Source organism: Mesoplodon densirostris, chromosome 14 (assembly GCF_025265405.1).
Source record: "Mesoplodon densirostris isolate mMesDen1 chromosome 14, mMesDen1 primary haplotype, whole genome shotgun sequence".
In the NCBI taxonomy this organism is placed as follows: Eukaryota; Metazoa; Chordata; class Mammalia; order Artiodactyla; family Ziphiidae; genus Mesoplodon; species Mesoplodon densirostris.
In genome coordinates, this window is record NC_082674.1 from 79,880,042 (window position 1) to 79,896,573 (window position 16,532).

Consider the following 16,532-nt stretch of genomic DNA (forward strand, 5'->3'; position numbering starts at 1 on the left):
AGTGTGTTCAGGGTCTACTGTTTTGTGGAAATTAGAACTTGGAAGCAATGAATTGTGTGTTTAGCTGAGGAGATTTCTAAGCAAAATATAGGAGGAGTGGCATGGTTCTTCCTGACTACTTATAGTAAGATGCAAGGAGAGAGAAATGAAGAAGGAATTGTTAAGCAAAGTGGAACCAGAACTTAGAGATTTGGAATAATCTCTGTTTGTCCATATTGCAAAACTGAGAAAGCTGGTTCAGAAGACACCAAGTATATGGCTGACCTATCTGACCATTTGATAAGGAGATTAGTATGGGTGTGACCCATGGATTTTATCAGCTACTCCAGAGAGATCACTGCCAGTCTGAACTGATGGGGATGGATCCAGGTCAGAATAAAGGAAGGCTGTCTGACTTCTTAGATTTTACAGGACAAGACTGTAAAACTTAGGCTTTTAACTTGCACTTTTCTTCAGGGAAAGGAAAGAATGTCCCCAAATATGATTCAGACATCATCAGGGCCACTACCTCAGTTCCTATATATGCTAGGCTGCCTCCAACCGAAGACCCCTTGCCTGGCAGAGCCTCAGCTTGGGTGGGACCCCCACAGAAAGCTGCATCAAGGTGGTACCCCACCAGCCATGGTGGTGACATTGCCACCCTTGTGGGTCTGAAAGTCAGAATATCAAACCAGAGAGGTTTATTCTTATTTTTCTTGTTTGTTTGCTTGTTTTTTATTGGAGTATAGTTGATTTACAGTGTTGTGTTAGTTTCTGCTGTACAGCAAAGTGAATCAATTATACATATACATATGTACACTCTTTTTTTATAGATTCTTTTCCAATATAGTCCATTACAGAGTATTGAGTAGAGTTACCTGTGCTATACAGCAGGTTCTTATTGGTTATCTATTTTATATATAGTGGTGTGTGTATGTCCATCCCAATCTCCCAATTTGTCCTCCCTCCCCCACCCCACCCCGCCATCCCCTGGTAACCATAAGTTTGTTTTCTACCTCTGTGGCTCTACTCACAGAGGATTATTCTTGAGTCTTAAGAGCTCATGGAGTTTGCCTTGCTAGGTTTTGGACTTGCTTGGGACCTGTCACCCCTTTCTTCTTCCCTGTTTTTTTCTTTTGGAGTAAGAATGATTATTCTATGCCTGTCACAAATTCGTAGCTGGAGAAGAATTTTGCCTCAGGTTGAATCATACCTCAGGTCCCACCCATATCTGATTTAGAGAATATTTAGATGAGACTTTGGACTTAAACATTAAAGTTGATGCTGGAATGAGTTAAGACTTTTGAGGCTGTTGGGTTGGAATGAATGCATTTTGCATATGAGAAGGACATAAATTGGGGGGGGGTACGCAGAGGCAGAATGCTATAGACTGAAGGTTTGTGTGCCCCGAAATTTCATACATCGAAGCCCTAATCCCAATGTGATGGTATTTGGAGGTGGGGCCTTTGGGAGGTAATTAGGTCATGAGGGTGTGGCCCTTATGAATGGTATTAGTGCCCTTATAAGAGGAGAGACAAGAGGTGAACTCTCTGCCCTGTGAAGATACAGCAAGAAGGCATTCACCTGCAAACCAGGAAGTAGATTCTCACTAGGAGCCCTGATCTTGGACTTCCCAGCTTCCAGAACTATGAGAAATAAATTCATATTTTTTAAGCCATGAGGTCTATGGTAATATAAGTATATACACAAATGATTTGAAAGCAGGGTCTCAAAAAGATACTTGTACACTCATGTTCATAGCAGCATTATTCACAATAGCTAAAGGTTGTGAAAGCAACCCAAGTGTCTGTCAACAGCTGAACGGATAAACAAAATTTGGTATATATATGCAATGGAATATTCAGCCTTTAAAAAGCAGGGTGTCTGATACATGATCCAACATGGCTGAACCTTGAAGACTTTATGCTAAGTTAAATAAGCCAGTCACACACGCACACACAAAATACTGTAGGATTCCTCTTACATAAGGTACCTAGAGTAGTCAAATTCATAAAGACAGGAATTGGAATGGTATTTGCCAGGGGCTGGGGGGAGGAGGGAATAGGGAGTTATTATTTAAAGCCTTTGAGTTTCAGTGTTGAAAACTGTAAAGAGTTCTGGAGACGGATGGCGGTGATGGTTCACAACAATATGAATGTACTTAATACCACTGAACTGCGTATGTAAAAATGGTTAGGATGGTAAATTTGATGTTATGTGTATTTTACCACAATTGGAAAAAATCTCTACTAACCATAAAGCACGTAACTTAGACATATCTTACCTGTAGTTGATACTGATGTGATACTTTTTGTATGTTCAGGCTTTCCTTTAGTTGTAGGTTTTTATAAATCATTAATAGATGTACTGAGATTGTACTCCTGTAATTGTGGGAATACTACTTATTGATTATGAGAGCAAGCTCTGGAATTCATTTACAGTATTCTTTTCTTTTTTTTTTTTTTGGCCATGCCATGCGGCTTGCAGGATCTGAGTTCCCCAACCAGGGATTGAACCCAGGGCCATGGCAGTGAAGCGCTGAGTCCAACCACTGGACCACCAGGGAATTCCCCGCATTTACAGTATTTTTAAAGTTCCTTAGTACCAGTACCAACAGGTGTTAGAATGGGCTTGCAAAAGCAGTTTTGAAATTTTGTCTAGTGTAATAAGATTTACTTTTCTGTTTACTCTTATATTACTTTAATGTTTCTGGAAATAATGAATACTGACCACGTTAATTATTTTTATTTAGTTTCTATCCTCCTATCTGTTCTCCTGTTTAATAGACACATTTAGATCACAGTAAGAACAGATTTCAGGGCCAATAACTCTCCTGGTTTACCCTTAATTTTTTGACATTCTGTCTTCTGTTCTAAATTTAGATATCCAAAGAGAAGAAGAAAAAGTGAAGCGATCTGTGAAAGATGCTGCCAAGAAGGGTCAGAAGGATGTGTGTGTGGTCCTGGCCAAGGAGATGCTCAGGTCGAGGAGGGCCGTGAGCAAGCTCTACGCATCCAAAGCGCACATGAACTCCGTGCTCATGGGGATGAAGAACCAGCTGGGTAAGATGGCGGTACCTTCCAGCCACATCATTAGCTGATGCTCTTGCCGTTATTATAACACTGGTTTCCTTGAATAGGAAGGACAGTCTTAGCTCTGGTTTTTATTCCTTACATTGTCTTAATTGGAGTGTTATACAAAAGCAAAATATACTTATTACTCTCATTTTTATTTTATTGTTACTCATTTTCTTTTGCCAGGGTTGTTGAAATAATGGGAAAATCTCCATCTAAATGTACTTTGTTTAGAACTCAGACTGTATCTCCTCACGTGAACAGTGTGGTAAAGTGACCTGAGAGTTGAGTCAGAGGCATAAGCAGTGCGCCCACACCTTAGAGGAGGATGAAGGGAGGTTTCTTCTGCCCTCGGCCCGGAGTTGCCCCAGGCAGGGTTTTAAATAGTCCAAGTTTGTCTTTGGCTTTCGCTCACCTCCTTTTCTGCCTCATCTCTGACTCTCAACCGAATGCTTTCTTACATCTTAGGAACCTGCAGGCCCTGTACTGGGTATTCAGCATACATGTGAACTATCAATTTAATTTTTTTTTAATGATATATTTTAAGAAGGTTGCTAGAAGGCTATACAAAAAGCTAATAGTGGTTACATCTGTGGAGCTAGAACAAAGAAATGAGAGTAGAGAAAGAACATGAACTTTTCATTTAACCTGCCCTTGCATTGTTCTACAATGAACATCTGCTATTTTCATAATATAGTTTTTAATACCTTAAAAAATAAACTAAATTAATCAACTGGATTTAGTTGCTAATGAGAATTTATCTTATCACTCAGGTAGGCTGGGGCAGAAAAGTTGAAACACATTTATATCAAAGGAAGTCCAAGGTGGATCAATGACTTGACCAGACACAGCTTAACAGAACCTCAGTTAGGACCCAGGACTTCACTGGGGACCCGAGGCGGGGAGTCCTTTCTAATAACTTCTCCTTGCTTCAGAGAAAATAAATATTCTGTAAAGATACGTCTCATCATCTTTGAATATTTATAGATCCTTACACTAAAGTGAAGAGGCCCGGGATGAAAGATCATGTGGAGAGGCCCAGACCAGCAAATAACTGTGCAGTCACGTCCCTGTTGCTGAAAACCACGAATTTGAGTGTCTTTTTATGGAACAAAATAACCAATACAATCTAAACTTTAAAAAAAAAGAAGAAAAAAATGTTGCTGCTCCATAACTATCCTGATGCCATCACACTATTACAATCCTGATTTCTGATGTGGTTTAAAAATCTTACTTTTAAATATTTATATTTTAAAAGAAAAAAGAACAACAAGCTAAACTGAATATTTACTACATTCATAGGAATAGAAGGAATACGACAAGGATTAGAATTTTATAATATACATTAGCCATTTATGTTAAAGATGTTCCATTTTTCAGAGAGGTTACCCCATTTCCCCGTCTTTTCTATCTTCCTCAGAGCAATAAACAGTAATTACTACTCTCATAGATAAGCTGCTCCATTGAGTTAGACAGTAATTACATCTTTATGTTTCAAGTCATTATCATCTTGAAAAACTACCTTTCAGTTCACTGCACAGTCTCACTGCACTGTTTCACAGTAAAACAGTATACTCCTCAAATTTGAAGAGCCTGAATAAGAACTAGAGGCCCAAGGATTTTTAGGGGCTGATTTAGTAACAGTGCCTACTGGCATGAACCTTTTATTTATTCATATTTTTAAAACTTAAATAAAAGAAATGAAAGCTACTTTAATGAAAAAGGAACTCAGGAATGAGCTCATTAAATATAACTAGCTAGACCTTCCTCCCCACAGATACACCAGAAATACAGCTACACGTGGAACAACTCCTACAGAACACCTACTGAACGCTGGCAGAAGACCCCAGACCTCCCAAAAGGCAAGAAACTCCCCACATACCTGGGTAGGGCAAAGCGGAGAGATTCCCGCACAGAGGAGCGGTGCCGAGCGGCACTCACCAGCCCGAGAGGCTTGTCTGCTCCCCCGCCGGGGCGGGCGGCGCTGGAGCTGAGGCTCGGGCTTCGGTCGGAGCGCAGGGAGAGGACTGGGGCTGGCGGCGAGAACTCAGCCGGAAGGGGGCTAATGTGCCACAGCTAGCCGGGAGGGAGTCCGGGAAAACTCTGGAGCTGCCGAAGAGGCAGGAGACTTTTTCTTCCCTCTTGGTTTCCTGGTGCGCGAGGAGAGTGGATTAAGAGCGCCGCGTAAAGGAGCTCCAGAGACGGGCGCGAGTCGCGGCTGAAAGCGCGGAGCCCAGAGACGGGCGTGGGACGCTGGGGCTGCTGCTGCCGCCGCCAAGAAGCCTGTGTGCGAGCACAGGTCACTGTCCACACCGCCCTTCCGGGAGCCTGTGCAGCCTGCCACTGCCGGGGTCCCGGGATCCAGGGGCGGCTTCCCTGGGAGAACGCACGGCGCGCCTCGGGCTGGTGCAACGTCATGCCGACCTCTGCCGCTGCAGGCTCGCCCCGCACTCCGTGCCCCTCCCTCCCGCCCGGCCTGAGTGAGCCAGAGTCCCCGAAGAGGCTGCTCCTTTAACCCTGTCCTGTCTGAGCGAAGAACAGACGCCCTCCGGCGACCTACATGCAGAGGCGGGGCCAAATCCAAAGCTGAGACCCAGGAGCTGTGAGAACAGAGAAAGGGAAACCTCTCCCAGCAGCCTCAGAAGCAGCGGATTAAAGCTCCACAATCAACTTGATGTACACTGCATCTGTGGAATACATGAATGGACAACAAATCATCCCAAATTGAGGAGCCCGGAGTCAGTGCTGTGCCTCTGAGGTGGGAGAGCCAACTTCAGGACACTGGTCCACAAGAGACCTCCCAGCTCCACATAACATCAAACGGCGAAAATCTTCCAGAGATCTCCATCTCAACACCAGCACCCAGCTTCACTCAACGACCAGCAAGCTACAGTGCTGGACACCCTAAGGCAAACAACTAGCAAGACAGGAACACAACGCCACCCATTAGCAGAGAGGCTGCCTCAAATCATAAAAAGTCCGCAAACACCCCAAAACACACCACCAGACGTGGACCTGCCCACCAGAAAGACAAGATCCAGCCTCATCCACCAGAACACAGGCAGTAGTCCCCTCCACCAAGAAGCCTACACAACCCACTAAACCAACCTTAGCCACTGGGGACAGACACCAAAAACAACGGGAACTACGAACCTGCAGCCTGCAAAAAGGAGACCCCAAACACAGTAACATAAGCAAAATGAGAAGACAGAAAAACACACAGCAGGAGAAGGAGCAAGATAAAAACCCACCAGACCTAACAAATGAAGAGGTAATAGGCAGTCTACCTGAAAAAGAATTCAGAATAATGATGGGAAAGATGATCCAAGATTCTATTTCCCAGATCCAAAATCTTGGAAATAGAATACACAAAATGCAAGAAACAGTTAACAAGGACCTAGAAGAACTAAAGACGAATCAAGCATCGATTAAAAACACAATAGGGCTTCCCTGGTGGCGCAGTGGTTGAGAGTCCGCCTGCCAATGCAGGGGATACGGGTTCGTGCCCCGGTCTGGGAGGATCCCACATGCCGCGGAGCAGCTGGGCCCGTGAGCCATGGCCGCTGAGCCTGCGCGTACGGAGCCTGTGCTCTGCAACGGGAGTGGCCACAACAGTGAGAGGCCCGCATACCGCAAAAAAAAATAAATAAATAAAAATAAAAAATAAAAACACAATAAATGAAATAAAAAATACTCTAGATGGGATCAATAGCAGAATAACTGAGGCAGAAGAACGGATAAGTGAGGTGGAAGATAAAATAGTGGAAATAACTGCTGCAGAGCAAAATAAAGAAAAAAGAATGAAAAGAACAGAGGACAGTCTCAGAGACCTCTGGGACAACATTAAACGCACCAACATTCGAATTATAGGGGTTCCAGAAGAAGAAGAGAAAAAGAAAGGGACTGAGAAAATATTTGAAGAGATTATAGTTGAAAACTTCCCTAATATGGGAAAGGAAATAGTTAATCAAGTCCAGGAGGCACAGAGAGTCCCATACAGAATAAATCCAAGGAGAAATACACCAAGACACATATTAATCAAACTGTCAAAAATTAAACACAAAGAAATCATATTAAAAGCAGCAAGGCAAAAACAACAAATAACACACAAGGGAATCCCCATCAGGATAACAGCTGATCTCTCAGCAGAAACTCTAAAAGCCAGAAGGGAGTGGCAGGACATAATTAAAGTGATGAAGGAGAAAAACCTGCAACCAAGATTACTCTACCCAGCAAGGATCTCATTCAGATTTGATGGAGAAATTAAAACCTTTACAGACAAGCAAAAGCTGAGAGAGTTCAGCACCACCAAAGCAGCTTTACAACAAATGCTAAAGGAACTTCTCTAGGCAAGAAACACAACAGAAGGAAAAGAACTACAATAACGAACCCAAAACAATTAAGAAAATGGGAATAGGAACATACATATCAATAATTACCTTAAATGTAAATGGACTAAATGCTCCCACCAAAAGACACAGACTGGCTGAATGGATACAAAAACAAGACCCATATATATGCTGTCTACAAGAGACCCACTTCAGACCTAGAGACACATACAGACTGAAAGTAAGGGGATGGAAAAAGATATTCCATGCAAATGGAAACCAAAAGAAAGCTGGAGTAGCAATTCTCATATCAGACAAAATAGACTTTAAAATAAAGACTACTAGAAGAGACAAAGAAGGACACTACATAATGATCAAGGGATCAATCCAAGAAGAAGATATAACAATTGTAAATATTTATGCACCAAACATAGGAGCACCTCAATACATAAGGGAAATATTAACAGCCATAAAAGGAGAAATCGACAGTAACACAATCATAGTAGGGGACTTTAACACCCCACTTTCACCAATGGACAGGTCATCCAAAATGAAAATAAATAAGGAAACACAAGCTTTAAATGATACATTAAACAAGATGGACTTAATTGATATTTATAGGACATTCCATCCAAAAACAACAGAATACACATTTTTCTCAAGTGCTCATGAAACATTCTCCAGGATAGATCATATCTTGGGTCACAAATCAAGCCTTGGTAAATTTAAGAAAATTGAAATTGTATCAAGTATCTTTTCCTACCACAATGCTATGAGACTAGATATCAATTACAGGAAAAGAGCTGTAAAACATACAAACACACGGAGGCTAAACAATACACTACTTAATAACGAAGTGATCACTGAAGAAATCAAAGAGGAAATTAAAAAATACCTAGAAACAAATGACAATGGAGACACGACGACCCAAAACCTATGGGATGCAGCAAAAGCAGTTCTAAGAGGGAAGTTTATGGCAATACAATCCCACCTTAAGAAACAGGAAATATCTCGAATAAACAACCTAACCTTGCACCTAAAGCAATTAGAGAAAGAAGAACAAAAACATCCCAAAGTTAGCAGAAGGAAAGAAATCATAAAAATCAGATCACAAATAAATGAAAAAGAAATGAAGGAAACGATAGCAAAGATCAATAAAACTAAAAGCTGGTTCTTTGAGAAGATAAACAAAATTGATAAACCATTAGCCAGACTCATCAAGAAAAAAAGGGAGGAGACTCAAATCAATAGAATTAGAAATGAAAAAGGAGAAGTAACAACTGACACTGCAGAAATACAAAAGATCATGAGAGATTACTATAAGCAACTCTATGACAATAAAATGGACAACCTGGAAGAAATGGACAAATTCTTAGAAATGCACAACCTGCCAAGACTGAATCAGGAAGAAATAGAAAATATGAACAGACCAATCACAAGCACTGAAATTGAAACTGTGATTAAAAATCTTCCAAGAAACAAAAGCCCAGGACCAGATGGCTTCACAGGTGAATTCTATCAAGCATTTAGAGAAGAGCTAACACCTATCCTTCTCAAACTCTTCCAAAATATAGCAGAGGGAGGAACACTCCCAAACTCATTCTACGAGGCCACCATCACCTTGATACCAAAACCAGACAAGGATGTCACAAAGAAAACTACAGGCCAATATCACTGATGAACATAGATGCAAAAATCCTCAACAAAATACTAGCAAACAGAATCCAACAGCACGTTAAAAGGATCATACACCATGATCAAGTGGGGTTTATTCCTGGAATGCAAGGATTCTTCAATATACGCAAATCAATCAGTGTGATACACCATATTAACAAACTGAAGGAGAAAAACCATATGATCATCTCAATAGATGCAGAGAAAGCTTTTGACAAAATTCAACACCCATTTATGATAAAAACCCTGCAGAAAGTAGGCATAGAGGGAACTTTCCTCAACATAATAAAGGCCATATATGACAAACCCACAGCCAGCATCGTCCTCAATGGTGAAAAACTGAAACCATTTCCACTAAGATCAGGAACAAGACAAGGTTGCCCACTCTCACCACTCTTATTCAACCTAGTTTTGGAAGTTTTAGCCACAGCAATCAGAGAAGAAAAGGAAATAAAAGGAATCCAAATGGGAAAAGAAGAAGTAAAGCTGTCACTGTTTGCAGATGACATGATACTATACATAGAGAATCCTAAAGATGCTACCAGAAAACTACTAGAGCTAATCAATGAATTTGGTAAAGTTGCAGGATACAAAATTAATGCACAGAAATCTCTGGCATTCCTATATACTAATGATGAAAAATCTGAAAGTGAAATCAAGGAAACACTCCCATTTACCATTGCAACAAAAAGAATAAAATATCTAGGAATAAACCTACCTAAGGAGACAAAAGACCTGTATGCAGAAAATTATAAAACACTGATGAAAGAAATTAAAGATGATACAAATAGATGGAGAGATGTACCATGTTCTTGGATTGGAAGAATCAACATTGTGAAAATAACTCTACTACCCAAAGCAATCTACAGATTCAATGCAATCCCTATGAAACTACCACTGGCATTTTTCACAGAACTAGAACAAAAAATTTCACAATTTGTATGGAAACACAAAAGACCCCGAATAGCCAAAGCAATCTTGAGAACGAAAAACGGAGCTGGAGGAATCAGGCTCCCTGACTTCAGACTATACTACAAAGCTACAGTAATCAAGACAGTATGGTACTGGCACAAAAACAGAAAGATAGATCAATGGAACAGGATAGAAAGCCCAGAGATAAACCCACGGACATATGGTCACCTTATCTTTGATAAAGGAGGCAGGAATGTACAGTGGAGAAAGGACAGTCTCTTCAATAAGTGGTGCTGGGAAAACTGGACAGGGACATGTAAAAGTATGAGATTAGATCACTCCCTAACACCATACACAAAAATTAGCTCAAAATGGATTAAAGACCTAAATGTAAGGCCAGACACTATCAAACTCCTAGAGGAAAACATAGGCAGAACACTCTATGACATAAATCACAGCAAGATCCTTTTTGACCCACCTCCTAGAGAAATGGAAATAAAGACAAAAATAAACACATGGGACCTAATGAAACTTCAAAGCTTTTGCACAGCAAAGGAAACCATAAACAAGACGAAAAGACAACCCTCAGAATGGGAGAAAATATTTGCAAATGTAGCAACTGACAAAGGATTAATCTCCAAAATTTATAAGCAGCTCATGCAGCTCAATAGCAAAAAAACAAACAACCCAATCCAAAAATGGGCAGAAGACCTAAATAGACATTTCTCCACAGAAGATATACAGACAGCCAACAAACACATGAAAGGATGCTCAACATCTTTACTCATTAGAGAAACGCAAATCAAAACTACAATGAGATATCATCTCACACCAGTCAGAATGGCCATCATCAAAAAATCTAGAAACAATAAATGCTGGAGAGGGTGTGGAAAAAAGGGAACACTCTTGCACTGCTGGTGGGAATGTGAATTGGTACAGCCACTATGGAGAACGGTATGGAGGTTCCTTAAAAAACTACAAATAGAACTATCATATGACCCAGCAATCCCACTACTGGGCATATACCCTGAGAAAACCATAATTCAAAAAGAGACATGTACCAAAATGTTCATAGCAACCCTATTTACAATAGCCCGGAGATGGAAACAACCTAAGTGTCCATCATCAGATGAATGGGTAAAGAAGATGTGGCACATATATACAATGGAATATTACTCAGCCATAAAAAGAAATGAAATTGAGCTATTTGTAATGAGGTGGATAGACCTAGAGTCTGTCATACAGAGTGAAGTAAGTCACAAAGAGAAAGACAAATACTGTATGCTAACACATATATATGGAATTTAAGAAAAAAATGTCATGAAGAACATAGGGGTAAGACAGGAATAAAGACACAGACCTACTAGAGAATGGACTTGAGGATATGGGGAGGGGGAAGGGTAAGCTGTGACAAAGTGAAAGAGCAGCATGGACATATATACACTACCAAACGTAAGGTAGATAGCTAGTGGGAAGCAGCCGCATAGCACAGGGAGATCAGCTCGGTGCTTTGTGACCGCCTGGAGGGGTGGGATAGGGAGGGTGGGAGGGAGATGCAAAACGGAGGGGATATGGAAACATATGTATATGTTTAACTGATTAAGTTTGAGGCATAGGTTAAATTTTACATCCAGTTGGTTTCTTTTCTTACTTATTTTCGGTTAAATGAAGAAATCCTAACTCAGAATTAGAGTTCTTTGAGAATGGCAACAAATAACTATCAGGTAATTAGACTGAGTACAGATTCAGGAATTACAGGGTAATTTTTCACTAAAGAATATCTTCAGGGAATGCCCTGGCGGTCCAGTGGTTAGGACTCTGCACTTTCACTGCCGTGGCCCAGGTTCAAGCCCTGGTCGGGGAACTAAGATCACGCAAGCCGCACAGTGCAGCAAAAAAAAAAAAAAAAAAAAAAGAATATCTTCAACTCTGTCATTTACTACATTGATGAGTACATCACACTCAAAAGTTAGAAGACTTGAATGTTTCAGTTTAAATGCTGGTGCCAAATGAGTACTTAATTCATTATTTGGTCGTACTTGGCTCTGAAGGTATTTCTTTATGTTCAGTTTTAACATTTGAATGTGGTTTTTTTTAATGTGCCTAATAGTGAATATATCAGTTTCTTTCTCCAGATATTGAAGAAAACAATCCATGAATTAAGAAAGAGTAAAAAAAAAAAGACAACTGTTTGTACCATATCTTCTTAACTTTTAACAACTGTTTTATTTCAGCCCTAAAGTGATGTATTTGGGCTCTTTAAATATTGGATATATAACCTAGAGATATGACTTTTGGACAAGCCAAGTATTCAGTACTGTGGAGAAACAGTCTAATCTTATCTGTTATTTTGAAAGCTTAACTAAATATACTTGACTTTTACAGCCATCATTGAAAGCTTCATATTTACTCCCTATTTTTTCTGCAATATGCTGAAAAGATACATGTTCAGTTGACCATGATAAGCTTATTTTAAAATTTTTCAGCATTTCCTTTACTGAATCAACATCAAAAAACATATAGCTTATTTTGCCCTTTTTCCCCCTATGAATAAAGCACTGTATTCACACTCTTTTTCTCCCCAGGTGCAAAGATAGTAGTACACAGGATAATATAGTGCGTGCTTATGTACCTAACACCCAGAACCAATACAATTTGACGTTTTGTTATATTTGCCTCAGTTTTTTTAAAATTAATTTTTATTAGAGTATAGTTGCTTTACAATGTTGTGTTAGTTTCTTGCTGTACAGCAAAGTGAATCAGTCACACCTATACATATATCCAGTGTTTTTTAGATTTCCTTCCCATTTAGGTCACCACACCACAGCACTGAGTAGAGTCCCCTGTGCTATACAGTAGGTTCTCATTAGTTATCTATTTTATACATAGTAGTGTATATATGTCAGTCCCAATCTCCCAATTCATCCCACCCCCCCTTCCCCCGCCTCAGTTTTTATATTGTAAAAGAAAGCAGTATTACTAAAGTTGAAGCTTCTTTAATACACCTTCGCAGTTCCATTCCCTTCTCTTTCAGCCTCCTCAGAGGTAACCACTATCATGAATATTAAAATTTGTATAAATGGTATTATACTGTGTGTACCATTCTGCATCTTTTTTTTCCCATTTACCATTGTCCTGTTGAAATATACCCATAAATATAATGATAAATATATCTTGATATGATGATAAATATATTTTGATAAATATATTGATATAATGATAAATATAGTTTGATATGATAAATATGTTTTTAACTCCTGGGTGGTATTCCGTCCTGTGAATGTATCACATTTTATTTTTCTGTTCCCTGTTGATGGACATTTAGGCTGTTTTCAGTTTTTGCTATTACGAAACAGTGCTGCTGTGAATGTTTTTTTACTTTTACACATGTGTTTCTTTAGGACAGTTATATACTCAGAAGTAGAATTGCTGGGTTAAAAATAGCTGGGTTTAAATTTTGCTAGAATTGCAAAATTGTTCTCCAAAGAGACAAATTTGTATTCCCACCAGCAGCGGATAAGGGTTCTTTTTTCCATACCTTTCCACCAACCTTTGTCAGACTTTTTAATTTTTGAGAAATGTTATAACATTTCCCTGGGAACTAGTGGGCTTGACCAGTCTCTTCTGTTCACCTTTTCTTCCTGTGTACTGATTCCAAAATATCTTTTCAAAGATTTATAGCTCACAAATATTCATTAATCTACATGAAAAATATCTCTTCTCCTGTAGCATATACTGTCAGTAATGAACATAACTGTAAACATAAACAACGTATATCAAGAGCCTGTTATCCCTTAAATATACATCCATAATAATATATTATGTTGTTTCCAATACGTGTTATATTGTGGCTTTATCACACCTGAAAAGTAAACTAGCTGCTGCTTTATACTTGTATGTTACAATACTCTAGGGCTCTGTTCTAGACCCTCTGCTCGTTTCTATCTTTCCTCTCTCCCCATAGGTGATCTCATCTAACCTCATGCCTTTAAATGCCATTGATTTCCACATCTTTATCTTCAGGCCTGACTTTATCAGTGTATAGTTGGCATCTCCACTCACATCTTAATGGATACATCAAAATTAATATGCCCATCCAAGAATCTTGGCTGGTCTTACTTCATCTGTATCCCTGCCTTCTCCCTATATTTTCCCCTGGGAATCCAAGACATCATGTAATTTCATCTGCAGATATTTCGACACGGGTTTCTAAAAAGCAAGGATTCTATCCCTTCTGTTTCTTGGTCCTTCAGTTCTTGGGTATGTCGATGTGTTCATTTCATTTCCACTATATTTTCTATTTCTTTCTGAAAGGAAAATATTTTAGTCAGTTGTTAGGAGAGATTTTAGTCAGTTGTTAGATTTCCCAGACTGATCCTTTAATTTTTTTATCTTTCCTTTTTTTTTTTACAGTACGCGGGCCTCTCACTGTTGTGGCCTCTCCCATTGCGGAGCACAGGCTCCGGACACGCAGGCGGGCCTCTCACTGTTGTGGCCTCTCCCATTGCGGAGCACAGGCTCCGGACATGCAGGCTCAGCGGCCATGGCTAATGGGCCCAGCCGCTCTGTGGCATGTGGGATCCTCCCGGACTGGGGCACAAACCCGTGTCCCCTGCATCGGCAGGCGGACTCTCAACCACTGCGCCACCAGGGAAGCCCGGAATTTGCTTTATTTTTACCCTTCTTCTCTTCCTCCCATCACTTACCTTTTTACAATAATCAATAGTAACTTTAACACTGTAGAATTTCTATCTTTCTTATATCATTATAATGGCATATATAATTTATTGCTTATTTCAGCCATACAGATTCTTAACACTTCTTCTCTATAATTAGACTGATCTTAATAAATAGATAAATATTTTACTTTCCCTTTTCAGTGTCAAGGGAAATGAAGTATTCTCTGCAACTAGCAAACTTCCTTACTCCTTTAGAAAAATCACAAAATGCTGTGTATGTCAGGCAGACATTTCTCTGGTTCCTCTTGTTTCCTTGCCCCTTGTTTTCCTTAACTATGACAGCTTCCTGGAGTCTGGATTCATACAGAGGTGGATTGGTGGTGATTCCTGGGGTAGCTGGGGGGCCCTGTGCACTGGTTTTGGTGAACAGCTGAACGTGAGGCATTTCTCAGAACTTTTAAGTCTCATGAAATTTCAAAACAGATTTGAAGGGTTGCCAGCTCTTTATTTTGACATGTTAAAGACTTTAGGGGGGAGAAATGATCATTTGTTACTACCACGATTTCTTATAAAGAATATATAGTGTGTGTATGATCTCAGACAACAGAACATTTTTTGTAACAAGGAACTGTAGCCGTCTTACACTGACACATACTCACTCTCATTTTCCTGTGGACCAGCAGCAGGCCCCTCCCGGGCAGCCACCCTCCGTAGGCTGGTGTGTGGGGAGCACTGCTTGGGTTGCTTAAAGCCTCTTTTCCAGTGTGGCCCCAGCAAGGCCTACCTAGAGCCATTCCTCCTGTGTGTGACTTGTCCTGGGGGTGACATCATTCCTAGCTGGCCTCCTTCCCTAAAGGTCAGATGCAGGCTTTCAGGCCATTCTCCAGATCAGCTGATTGGTGTGGGTGCTCGGAGAATTTGTACCTATTGTAGCCAAAGTAGCACACAATTTAGGAAAGTCAGGCTTGGTCCCAGGACAGTAATGTAGTCTACAGGTACATAAATAGCTTTGGGAGTCCACCCACTGTTGCTGACTTTTACTAGAATAGCTTGTGATTTGACTGTCTTTCTTTATTCCATCCTGCGTCACATTCTGTTGAGCAGTCCTGACTGTCATCTTTCCCTTTCAGCGGTTTTGCGAGTGGCTGGTTCCCTGCAGAAGAGCACAGAAGTGATGAAGGCCATGCAGAGTCTTGTGAAGATCCCAGAAATCCAGGCCACCATGCGGGAGCTGTCCAAAGAGATGATGAAGGTGCCCTGGGGCCACCCTATGTCCTGTTCCAAAGCGCTAAGAGTCAGCAAGCGGCAGGGGCTAGAGGGCCGGGGCTGGGCAGGAGTAGACAGGCCACTGTTGCCAGACAGAAATGATTTTGAGGACAGGGGAGCAGCTATTAACACTGGTTGAAACCGTCTGAGCTGAGCGTGGCAGAGGTTGGGTCAGATGGCCAGGGTGTTCCTTAGAAGAAGCGATAGTATACCCAGAGCTCTAGGGGAGGTGGGAGACCCAGGAAGCAACTGTGTGGGATTCGGGGACCTAGGATTTATGGGTTCTGACATGAACAAGGAAACAGAAAGAAACCCAGGTTCCTCCGTTTGTCCCAGGGGAGTTAGCAAAGCTGGCAAGGGAGGTGTCAAGACCAGGGACGGGCAAACTTTTTTTGTAAAGGGCTGGATAGTAAATGTAGTTTCTACTTTGTGGGCCATACGTCTGTGTTGTAACTACTCAGCTCTACTTGTAGCATGAAAGCAGCCGTAGATCATGTGTAAACAAATGGTCATGACTGGGTTCTTATAAAACTTTATTTATGAAAGTAGGCAGTGGATTGGGTTTGGCCTGCAGGCTGTCGTTGGCTGACCCCTGTCTTAGACTAGAAAAGGAAACTGAG

At 40.7% G+C, this 16,532-nt stretch overlaps 1 protein-coding gene across 2 annotated transcripts in view; it reads left to right on the forward strand.

Annotated features, from left to right (window-relative positions):
- The window catches only part of CHMP3 (charged multivesicular body protein 3), a 69,198-nt gene that overhangs the window by 49,140 nt on the left and 3,526 nt on the right, over positions 1–16,532 (forward strand). For both annotated transcript variants that reach the window (XM_060117231.1, XM_060117232.1), the window contains exons 3-4: positions 2,862–3,041; positions 15,777–15,898. In XM_060117231.1, coding sequence (XP_059973214.1) covers positions 2,862–3,041; positions 15,777–15,898 — 302 coding nt within the window. The remainder of the gene's footprint in view (positions 1–2,861; positions 3,042–15,776; positions 15,899–16,532) is intronic.